General features: G+C 41.3%; 1 protein-coding gene across 1 annotated transcript in view; it reads right to left on the bottom strand.

Annotated features, from left to right (window-relative positions):
- The window catches only part of GSAP (gamma-secretase activating protein), a 422,579-nt gene that overhangs the window by 55,717 nt on the left and 354,533 nt on the right, over window positions 1-12,329 (bottom strand). The window contains exon 19 of the mRNA XM_053719170.1: window positions 6,580-6,699. Coding sequence (XP_053575145.1) covers window positions 6,580-6,699 — 120 coding nt within the window. The remainder of the gene's footprint in view (window positions 1-6,579; window positions 6,700-12,329) is intronic.

The following is a 12,329-nucleotide window of genomic DNA, read 5'->3' as shown; positions in this document are numbered from 1 at the left end:
TCTGGTCTTTAGTCTGCAGAGAGTAAGGTTAGCTATGATCCTAATGTTATTAAGTACCTTGTTTTAAAAGTGTTGTTGGCTAAAGACAATTAGGTAATAATATGCAGCAGGGTTAGCCTTGAGACATCAAGGTTCATTTTAAAGGGGACATGAAACCCACATTTTTTTCGTTCATGATTCAGATAGAGCTTACAATTTTAAGCAACTTTCCAATTGACTTCTATTATCAAATTTAGTTAATTCTCATGGTATTCTTTGTTGAAGGAGCAGCAATGCTCCTCTGTGTGCTAGCTGAACACAGAATGAGCCAATGACCACAGCCATATATGTGCAGCCACCAACCAGCACGGAGCTCCTCATAGTGCATTGCTGCTCCTGAGCCTACCTAGGTATGCTTTTCAACAAAGGATACCAAAAAAACAAAAGCAAATTAGATAATAGAAGTAAAATAAAAAGCTGTTTAAAACGGCGTGCTCTATCTGAAACATGAAAAAAAAATATTGGGTTTCATCTCCCTTTAAGTTCAGAGAATTAGAAATTGTTCAATTTTCAGAGCTAAATTACATGAAAAGGGGCAAAATAAATAATAACATAATGTAAAATATTTTTATTGCACATAACATTTTATATAAAAACATAAATTATGCTTACCAGATTATTTAATTTCCTTCTTTATAAGGAGAGTCCACAGCATCATTCCTTACTGTTGGGAAATACTGAACCTGGCCACCAGAAGGCAAAAACACCCCAGCCAAAAACTTAAATACCTCTCCCACTTCCCGCATCTCCCCGTCATTCTGCCGAGGGAACAAGAAACAGTAGGAGAAATATCAGGGTATAAATGGTGCCAGAAGAAAAACATAATTTAGAGGGCCGCCGACTCTCCTTATACAGAAGGAAACGAAATTATTAAGCATAATTTATGTTTTCCTTCTTAAAATAAGGAGAGTCCACGGCATCATTCCTTACTGTTGGGAAAACTATACCCAAGCTTTAGAAGACACTGAATGATAACGGGAGGGACAAAAAGAGAGGTGGACCCTAATCTGAGGGCACCACAGCCTGCAAAAACTTTATCCAGAAAGCAGCTTCAGCCGAAGCAAAAACATCAAACTTGTAAAATTTTGAAAAAGTATATAAGGAGGACCAGCTAGCCGCCTTAAAAATCTGATCCATAGAGGCCTCGTTCTTAAAGGTCCAAGAGGAAGCCACTGCTCTAGTAGAATGAGCCGCAATCCTCTGAGGAGGTTTATGTCCCGCTGTCTCATAAGCTAAGCTGACAACACTCCTTAACCAAAAGATAAGGAAGTCGAAGAGACCTTTTGACCCTTACGCTTCCCGGAATAGACAAACAAGGAAGAAGTTTGTCTGAAATCCTTAGTAGCCTAAAGATAGAACTTCAAGGCGTGAACCACGCCCAAATTATGAAGCAAACGTTCCTTCGATGAAGGATTGGGACACAAGGAAGGAACCACAATCTCTTGATTGATGTTGTGGTCTGACACGACCTTAGGAAGAAAACCTAACTTAGTACGTAGGACGGCCTTATCAGAATAGCCAATAGAAAAAGAACCTTCCAGGACAACAATTTAATGTCAACTTGATGCATAGGCTCAAACGGAGCCCATTGCAAAACCTTAAGAACAAGATTTAGACTCTAAGGAGGATAATTAGATCTTAACACAGGTCTGATCCTAGTCAGAGCCTTAACAAATGACTGTACATTTGGAAGCTCTGCGAGCCTCTTGTGCAGTAAAACAGACAGGGATGAAATCTGTCCCCGCAGGGAACTGGCAGAAAGTCCCTTCTCCAGTCCATCCTGAAGAAACGATAGGATTCTGGCAACCTTAACTTTACACCAGGAAAATCCAAGCTCTTCACACCAGAATAAGTAGGTTCTCCACACCTTATGATAGATGAGACGAGTAACCGGTTTATGAGCTTGAATGAGAGCATCAATAACTCTCTCAGAAAAACCTCTCTTGGCTGGGACCAAGCGTTCAATCTCCATGCAGTCAGCCTTAGAGAATCTAGATTTTGATGAACAAAAAGGACCTTGTTCCAGCAGATCCCTGCGACAAGGTAACTTCCACAGAGGAGATGACAACATCCCTACCAGATCCGCAAACCACATCCTTCGCAGCCACGTTCCTTTTGAGTCCACAGGCCCTGGGCCTTCTTGGCACCCCAAACAGCTCCCCATACTGATAGATTTGCATTGTTCGTTCAACCAGTTGTCCAGAGAAATATCTCTGATCCGAATGATCAGCGTTCCACTGCCTCAGCATGCACAGTTGCAACAGTCAGAGACAGAACTTGGCAAAGGGAATGATGTCCATGCTGGACACCATGAGACCAATCACCTCCATACACTGAGCCACAGAGGACCTTAAGGAGGTCCGGAGGGCAAGATATGCTGAAGCTAGCTTGCAACGTCTTTGGTCTTTTAGAAATATCCTCATGGATATGGAGTCTATTATAGTACCCAGGAATTCAACCCTGGTGCTTGGTATAAAAACTCTTTTCTAGTTTTATCTTCCATCCATGAGATCGAAGAAGAGATTCTGAATGGTCTTCCGCTAGACGAAAAGATGGTGCTTGTACCAGAATATCGTCCAAGTAGGGAGCTACTGCTATAACCCGGGTTCTGGCAATGACTAGAAGAGCCCCTAGAACCTTCGTAAAAATTCTTGAAGCAGTAGCTAGACCAAATGGAAGTGCAATGAACTGGAAGTGCTGGTCCAGGAACGCAAACCTTAGGAATTGGAAGTGGTCCTTGTTGATTGGAACGTGAAGGTAAGCATCCTTCAGATCTATAGTGGTCATGAACAGTCCTATCTGAACTAACGGAAGGATGGACTTAATCGTCTCCATTTTGAACGAGGGGACATTTAGAAAATTGTTTAGGCACTTTAGAGCCAGAATTGGGCGGAATGTTCCTTCCTTCTTTGGGACCATAAAAAGGTTTGAATAGTATCACAAACCTCTTTCTGCGATAGGTACCGGGACAGATCCTGCACGCACCCCAGAAAGTCTTCCCTCTTTTCTGGTCTGGAAGACAGGATTGAGAGAAGAAATCTGCCCTTGGGTAGATGAGACTTAAAACCTATCTTGTATCCCTGAGCTATGACCTCCAGGACCCATGGATCCTGCACGTCCCTGAACTAAGCATCTGAAAAGAGTGACAGTCTGCCACCTACACGATCCAGAGCTGTATCGGGGGCCTCCCCTTCATGCTGATTTAGTCTCGGTGGGCTTCTTACTCTGCTTGGACTTATTCCAGGACTGAACCGGCTTCCAAGTACTCTTGGCTTGCTCGGGCTTAGCTGAGGACTGCTGTCGTTGAGATTTATCAGAACGAAAGGAATGAAAATTAGAAACTTGTCCATTAGACTTGATATTTTTATCTTGCGGTAGGAAGGCACCCTTGCCCCCTGTAACTGTGGAGATAATAGAGTCCTTGCCTGGACCAAATAAAATCTTTCCCTTAAAGGGGAGAGAAAGAAGTCTGGACTTAGAAGTCATATCCGCAGACCAGGACTGAACCGTAAAGCCAGAAGCCTTAGCATTTAGGGGAATAATCTGCATGTTTGCATCACAAATAGAAGAATTAGCAATTCTCAAGGCCTTAATTCTTTCCTGGATAACGTCAAGGGGACCCTCCACCTCTATTAAATCCGATAAGGAGTCGCACCAGTATGTAGCTGCTCCAGCAACCGCGGCAACAGCCACTGCCAGTTGAAACAAATATCCCTTATGTTGAAACATTTTTCTTAGAAGCGTTTCCATCTTTTTATCCATCGGCTCTCTGAACGACGAGCTATCCTCAAGCAGGATAGTAGTGCGTTTGGCAAGCGTGGAGATAGCGCCATCCACCTTAGGGATGGAACCCCACAACTCCAATTGAGAGTCCGGGACCGGGAATCATTTTTTAAAGGAAGACGAAGGGGAAAAGAAAGATCCAATTCTGTCCCATTTGTTCTTAATAATGTTCTCTATCTTTACAGGCACAAGAAAGGTTAAAAGGCACTAACCCTGTCCTCGTAAACTCTGTCTAATTTAGGAATCAAAGGTTCATCAGGCAGCTTGGCCTCTGGAACCTCTAATATAGACAAGACTTTCTTTAGAAGAAAACGTAAGTGTTCATACTTAAATCTAAAGGCTGTTTCCTCCACAGCAGGAGGCTTAGAGGCAGCAGACTCCGTCCCAGAAAGTTCATTCTCTGAAGCCTCAGAGTGCAACTCATCCTCGGATAACTGAGACAGACCAGTAAATTCCAATCAATTACATGATGACCTGGGGCAGGATATCTATGTTTAACCTTTCGCTTGCGTTTAGCAGGGTGAGGTAAAGCACTGAGGGCAGAAGACACTACAGTTTGTAACTGCGCAGTAAAATCTGGCGGTAAAGGGCCCCCTCCAGAGGGAGGATTAGGCGTGCTACGGGAAGCTGCGTGTGTAGAAGGAGATGAATGTTGGGTATGCATCACACGGGACGGGCGAGTCCTCAGAGGTAGACGGTTCAGTGGTACTAAAAGGTTTAATCTTCTTTGACCGAATAACGTTGTCAAGGCATGTGGAACATAACAGAGAGCGGGCATACCAAAGCCGCCTGACAATATAAACAGGTATTACTATTTGGAACAGAGGGAGTACCCTCTAATATATCAGAATCCTCCATAGCTTAAGCTAATAACAGCAGGACACAGAAAATAAACAAACAATCTTTATTTCTCAAAAACTGCACCTTTATACTCTCAATAGCTAGGGCACTCACCCCCTCCTAGACCCAGACAATACAGAGAAATAGCATCTTCTCCGACAGCCAGCTCATTCAGGAAAGAGGAAATGAAAGCGAGACCACTCCCGGTCACATGGTGCGCAAGGCAGGACTGCCCCTGCTATGAGAAAAAGCGCGCCAAGCTACAAGTTGTGAAGCACTCCAAGTGAAAGTAAAAACCTGTGCGTTCCAGTCACATAAACAGCCTATGAGCCCAAAAAATCTCACACATAAAGAAGCATAAAATTAAAGCATCACATTTCATTAATCCCCAGTGTTCAATAATACCTCTCAGGAGATATTAACCCATGATTCTATTAAGATAAAAGGAGCCACACTGTGACCCTGTCTTCTAGCATTTTTAACATATGGAAAAACATGTAAATGATCTTACCAGAATCCATGCTGTGAAACAAACACAGCCTCTCAAGTGTGACAGTCTTGTACCATCGCTCCTGACATGGACTTGAGTGAGAAAACAAGCAGGCAGTGAAACTCGTCAACACGGATTGCTTAGGAGTTGTTAGCAGGCAGTCTGGATGGGTTTGCAGAAAGACTCTTCCTGCATCTCCAGATTCTGAGAGGCTGACAAGACTACTTAAAACTCCAGTCCCATATCGAAGGGCAGATACCCCTCCTAATGAACTACTCCAAATCTTCTAACACTTCTCTGCCATCCTCCTGTGACGAAAAGCAGAATGACTGGGGGATGGGGTATTTAAGCCTGGTGATGCCGTGGACTCTCCTTATATTAAGAAGGAAAATCACAAGGTGTTTACTATCCCTAAGTGCATGGAGAGCAAGTTGTCTGTGATAGACAAACAGACATAGTGTAGACAGGGGAAGGATGGATGCCTGCTATGTGGGTGGAGATTTTGGAATGTTTACCCTCTATGAAAATACTTCAAGTCACCTGCTTGAGTTAAATGTAACTATAGCGTTTACTAGCTGACTATCTTGCTATAACAACTGTTGGATAGAGGTTTGGCGATTACCCTGTCATATACCAGTTGTCTACGGCAGTTTTATGGTAGTTATCATACAAGTTTGGGTTAGTAATTGCTGAGGTGTATACAGACAATTAGATATGAACATCCTGGTGGAGCGGCAGGTGTTGGGATATTAGACAGTTATGGAGAGGTTGGTTGAGCTGATGAGAGGTTAACACACTTTAGACATGTTGGTTTAACTAAAGTGCTTGGGCAGCTGGCTATCAATATGTAGATGGGATTTATGGGCATGTAGCCTACTACTGGCATATTTATGAGGGCTTGTAAGTTGGTAGACTGCTACAAACGTACTACTGATTTTGTTTTCTGGGTGGGTACCTGCTACTGTGGTGTGGACTGCTGATTGAGATACATGGTGTAACTTTATGGCCTTGTCCTATTCCACAAGACATCTGCTATCAGGTCTGTACAACCAGATGTCCATATAACACTGAAGTTATAACCTCCACAACACTAAGCTATTAACCCCTTAATAACAAGCGACGTATCCTGGTCTTTCAATGGGGTTTGAGTTTTTGATAGCGCGGCTCCCACCCTAAGCGACAAGACTGCGCTATAAACCGGATACTAGCAGGAGGGAGGTTGTAATAGCGCGGTCTTGCCACTAGTGGCTACTGGCCAAAAAACCCTAAAGAATCAGTTATGTACAGGGTCTTAAAAATAAAATAACTGTTTTTCAATACATTATAAAATATATATATTAATTTTATCCTCTCAAATAATTACAGATTTCTTCCTCTCCAAATAACGCCCTATGAAGAACACTTCTTAAAAAAGAGACAGACTTTACCTTTTAGAAGTTTGACAACAAACGTCTCTGACAGTTGTAGCACACCCGAGTCTATAAAGTGAAGTAAGTTTGCTAAAGGCAGGCACCGAACGCCCAAGACAAGGTGCAGAGTGTGAAAACCTACAGCAAAAAAAAAAAAAGCATAATAAAATATATTCACTGAAAAAACTAGTCACATTCATCTTAAATTGAGGTAAAGATTTCAGAGGTATATCAATAGAACTTTGTCGTAACAACACTAAATATATTTATATTCAAGAGTAAGATGGCATTTTTATTTAAAGTTCAAATTGACATCCCACAGACGAATTTCTGTGTAGGCGTTTACAAATAATTTTAAAGAATATGATTTTTTTTGTCTTTATATGCATAATACTCTAGTAGTATATTTTGCTACATTTCGAAAATACCACCTTTTCATGTGTGTTTGTATTTCCTATTCTAATTTCTTTTATGTAATCATTCAAGAAAGCATACCAAGAGAATGAAGCAAATTTAATAATGGAAATACATTGTATCTGAATCATGAAAGAAAAATAAAAATGTATGCTTACCTGATAAATTTATTTATTTCCGGATATGGTGAGTCCACAGCTTCATCACTTACTGTTGGGAATATCACTCCTAGCCAGCAGGAGGAGGCAAAGAGCAACACAGTCAAAAATGTTAAGTATCACTTCCCTTCCCACAACCCCCAGTCATTCGACCGAAGAAAAATGGAGAAAAAACGAGTAACACAAGGTGTAGAGGGGTGCCTGAGGTTTAGTTAAAAAAAAAAAAAAAGTGAGCAGTACTCGTGGATGGTGAGCGCGGGTGCTGGAGTAGCTCGTAGAAAAAACTTCCCAAGCCGAATTGCCCGTTGCTGAAGGTCTCCTACCTTCCTAGGGCGACTGCATCTGCTGCTAGGTGCATACGGCTCGGAAAACCGGAACAAGTTAGGTGGCTTGGATACTTGAGCCAGACGGGTAAAGCAAGGAGGAGCATAGTTCCCGATTGCCGATGGAGAGCAGCCCGCAGGAAGTTTGCAGTGGCTGGAGCAAAGGACGCCAGAAGTCAACCTGGTATCAAGAGCTGAGAAGCTGAGATGCTGAGTGCTGCCGGTTAGCACAAGGAAGCTAAACAACTGCCCACTACCGACAGAAGAGCTGTTATGGCCTAACTTTTCTGGGATATGCTGGGCTATTTGATCATCGCTGCCACCGGAGTTGAAGCACCTTTATCTATCTTACGGTTGGTTCTGTTACCCTGCTGCCACCGGAGTTGAAGCACCGTTATCTATCTTACGGTTGGTTTAGTTACCCTGCACTTCTACTACTCATAACATAGAGTAAGTTGAGAGAAATCGTATGTGACGGCAAGGAACCAAGAAATTTGCCATTGGTATTGCAAGTATACCTATTTTATTATGATATATGGTTTTGGCTGTGAGGGGAATTGACTCTGTTTAAAACTGTGGTATCCCAAGGTACTGTGAACTCCAGTCCCTCTCTTCTCTATATGGTACTCTAATACGGATTTGCCAAGTTACAGCTGGAGGGCCTCTATATCGGATGGTAGATGCCCAAGAGTGGACTCTAGAAACCAACAGTTTCTGCCATAACTATGATCATGCTATAATTAATGTTGTACTGCCTGTTTCTCCGATATTATTCACCTATGTGATCTGAGATTACCGATGTTTAGTTCTGGGTAGTAATGTTAGGATCTTTGATATTTAACATAAGTGGCTGTGAAGCATAAGATTTGTTGAATTTACCTGGTGTGATATAAGTACAAGGGCCTACAAAGGAGCTGTCACCTATTAATAAAGGTTATGTAAAGGTAAAAGTTGGATTACAAGATTGGTGAAATAAAACCAATTGTGCTCTTTAATTGTAGGAATACAAGCAATTGAACTGAAAATACTTTAAGTGTATTATAAGCTCTTGGCCTTTGTTATCTCCTTTTTAAGTAGGTTATTATTGTCTACATGCTGTTTCAGAAGGTTGCTGTGCTAGGGGTGTGTGCTTAGTACAGTATGTATATTCACAGCCCGGCCCGACTGCGCCACTAGACACAGTGCAGCTCGCTCCCGCTCTGTCTGACAGCAGGAGCGAGCTGCACTGGCGCGGTCGGGCCGGGCTGTGACTATACAGCTGGCCCGATGCGCTCAGTAAAAACAACAGACCCGCTCAGCAGAGTACAGAGAGCGGGTCTGTAAAACAGCTGTATTTTTACAAAATAAAAAGTGAATATTATGATTTACAAAGTTTGGCTAATATAATGTTATATAATTCTTCAGAATTATATAACATTATTTTTAAGGTTTACTGTCCCTTTAAGACGAGAACTGAGCTTTCTGTGTTTTTTTTTTGTTTTTGTTTTTCTCCACTCCCTCCCCTTTTTCTCTCCCTCACCCTTCATTTTAATGTTGGTAGTTGACTATATATAGATTATGATGAAGAAAATTAAGATTATCTCTTGGAACATAGGGGGAATAACATCACCAAAAAAAAGAAAACAGATTATTAAATATTTAGTGAAGTTTCGTCCAGACATTGTATTATTACAAGAGACACATTTGAAAAAAAGTTATGGCTTCAGATTGTTCTAAAAGAAAAAGAGGCGTTGCGTTTCTATTTAATAAAAAATTTGAGTATAATATACGGGAATCTCGCATAGATGCAAATAATAGATGGATAATTCTCTCAATTGAAGTGGCGAAAGTCAACTATGCAATATGTAATATATATGGCCCTAATACTATAGACCACCTCTTTTGGGAAAATATTACCGCCAAACTGTGTCTTTGTGCACAACAAAATATAATATTAGCTGGCGATTTTAATCTTACACCAAATTCCATACTAGACAGACTTTCACCTAAACAGAGTCGCCCGGCTCCCCAGAAATCTAAGATCTTTTCTCAAATATGTAAAAATGCAAAATTACATGATATATGGCGAATCCAACACCCGGATAGCAAATTATATACATGTGAGTCTAGGGTATATAGATCCTTCTCAAGGATTGATTTTTTTTCTAGTCTCGGACTCCCTACTTAGAGATGATACCAAGACAGCTATACATGACATAGTACTCTCAGATCACTCTCCTCTATCGTTAGATATAGGTGTCCAGATTTATTTATTTATTTATTTATTTATAAAATATTTTACCAGGAAGGATACATTGAGATTTCTCTCGTTTTCAAGTATGTCCTGGGATCACAAAACATTGCATTGATACAATAGGGTACAATAAAATACAAAAACAATAATAAAAATACACATTATATGCAAACATTTAACATAGAGCAGGTATGAAATATTTATCCATGACAGGAGCATTCTGTTTTGAGATATGTATAGAGGGATCTCTTAAAGGATTTTAGGCTTGGGGAAGTTTTTAAAGTGTGAGGGAGGTCATTCCATAATTGTGGCGCTCTGTAGGAAAAGGAGGATCGAGCTGCTTTTTTTTTGTATTGAGGCAAGCTAAATAATGTGCTGTTATTGGATCGGAGGTTATAAGAGGTGGGAATAGCAGGGGAGAGCATTCTGCTCAGGTAGGGTGGGAGCTTCCCAGAAAGGCTCTTAAAGACAAGGCAGGAAAGATGGAGGGTGCGTCTGGATTCTAGCGACAGCCAGTTTAGTTTTTTTAGCATGTCACAATGGTGGGTCCTGTAGTTACATTGTAGCACAAAGCGGCAGAGCGAGTTATATAACGTATTTAGTTTATTAAGGTGAGTTTGCGGAGCAGGTGCATATACTATGTCCCCATAATCCAAGATAGGCATCAGCATTTGCTGTACAATCTTTTCCTTTACTGTAGGGCTGAGGCAAGATTTGTTTCTGTACAGGGCACCTAGTTTTGGATAAAGTTTAGAGGCAATTTTTTCTATGTGGAGTCCAAAAGATAGATTGGGGTCTAACAACATACCTAAGTATTTAAAAGAGTGGACTGCGGTCAGCGTGCAATTGGATTTTGTTTTGATGCGAAGATGGGAATTTTGTAATTTATGTATTTTAGGTCCCATTCCAAAGATCATTGTGACCGTTTTGTCAGTGTTTAGGAAGAGTTTGTTTTTCGAGATCCACTTTTCTACCTCTGTGAACTGGTCTTGGAGCACTGTTTCAAGCTGCAGCAGATCAGATTTGTTTGCATAGATTACCGTGTCGTCTGCGTACATGTGTACAGTTGAGGATTTGCAGACATTAGGCAAATCATTTATAAATAATGTGAATAGTAGGGGGCCGAGAATGGAACCTTGGGGAACACCACACGTGACTGGGAGAGGGAGGGAGTCAATGTTAGAGACAGAGACATATTGTGATCGATCCGATACATATGATTTAAACCAGGTTAACGGGTGATCAGCAATACCAGAGTTTTTTAGTTTGAGAAGTAGTAGGTCATGGTCCACTGTGTCAAAAGCCTTTGCAAAATCAAGGAAAATAGCTCCAGTTAGGTCTCCTTGTTCCATGGCAGTTTGGATGTCGTTGCAAACTTTTAGGAGGGCAGTTGTAGTGGAGTGATTCGGTCTGAAACCTGATTGATCAGGGGTCAGATAGTTAGAAAGTTGGTAATACTCGCATAATTGCGTATGGACGCATTTTTCTAGGATTTTTGACAATACAGGGAGCAGTGATATAGGACGATAGTTAGAAACCAAGGTTAACTCCCCACTTTTATGAATAGGCACTACTCTTGCAGTTTTCCAGAGTTTGGGTATGTATCCAGACACCAAGGATTCGTTAATTAGGGTTGCAACAGGCTTAGCAATTGCCGGCGCACTGAGCTTCAACAGCATTGCTGGGATTTGATCAGGTCCTGACTGGTTTTTCATTTTTAGATTATCGAGGTGTTTCTTAATGACATTGAAGGGTACAGGTCTAAAATTGAACTTTTCTATATTGGGTCTTTGCTGTTTTAGTGGGGCCTGATCCACATTTGTAGCTTCAGGATGCGTGCCACTTATTAGTTTGTCAATCAGGGTGGTGGAGCATCCTACAAAATAATTGTTAAAGGCATTTGCTACTTCTAAGGGGAGTTGCAGGTTTTGGTTATCCACATTGACAGTAGAGGGTTGGGAGTGGATTGGTGGATTTTGTAAGTTATTTATGAGTTTCCAAAACTTTCTAGGGTTACATATATTATTGTTCAGATTTTCACAGAAATATTGCGCCTTAGCCAATTTTGTTTGTTTAGTACATATATTTCGCCATTTTCTATATACACAGTGATCATTCATAGAGCCAGTATGCTTGAACTTTGACCACAATGAATCCCGAAATTGGTACATTTGAATGAGGTCAGCTGTGATCCAATTCAAGTGTGCTCCTTTTACTCTCACCTTACGCAGCGGTGCATGTAAATTCCAAACTTGTAGGAGTTCAGACTGAAAGAATTCAACTGCAGAGTCTAGATCTGGGATTAGGTTTAATCTGTGCCAGGGGAGGTTCTTGATGTCATTTAGAAATGATTGAAGATTAAATTTTTTGAAGGACCTGGTGATTGTAACCTTGGGAGAGGATTTAGTTGCCTTTATTTTGCGCACGCAGTACACTAAGCAGTGGTCACTGAAATTGTTAGGGAGAACACCTGCCTCCTGGATTCGGTCGGGAGAAGTGGAGAGAATCCAGTCGAGCAGGGTATGATTATGGCTTTTGATGTTTATGCGAGTTGGGGAGGAGATTAATTGCGTTAGATGCAAAGATTTAAACAGCGAGCGACAACTGTTATTTTTTGGATTCAGCCAATCGATGTTAAAA

The sequence above is a fragment of the Bombina bombina genome, chromosome 6, assembly GCF_027579735.1.
Source record: "Bombina bombina isolate aBomBom1 chromosome 6, aBomBom1.pri, whole genome shotgun sequence".
NCBI lineage: Eukaryota > Metazoa > Chordata > Amphibia > Anura > Bombinatoridae > Bombina > Bombina bombina.
The sequence above is the reverse complement of the archived record's forward strand: the minus strand, read 5'-3'. Positions and strand labels throughout refer to the sequence as shown.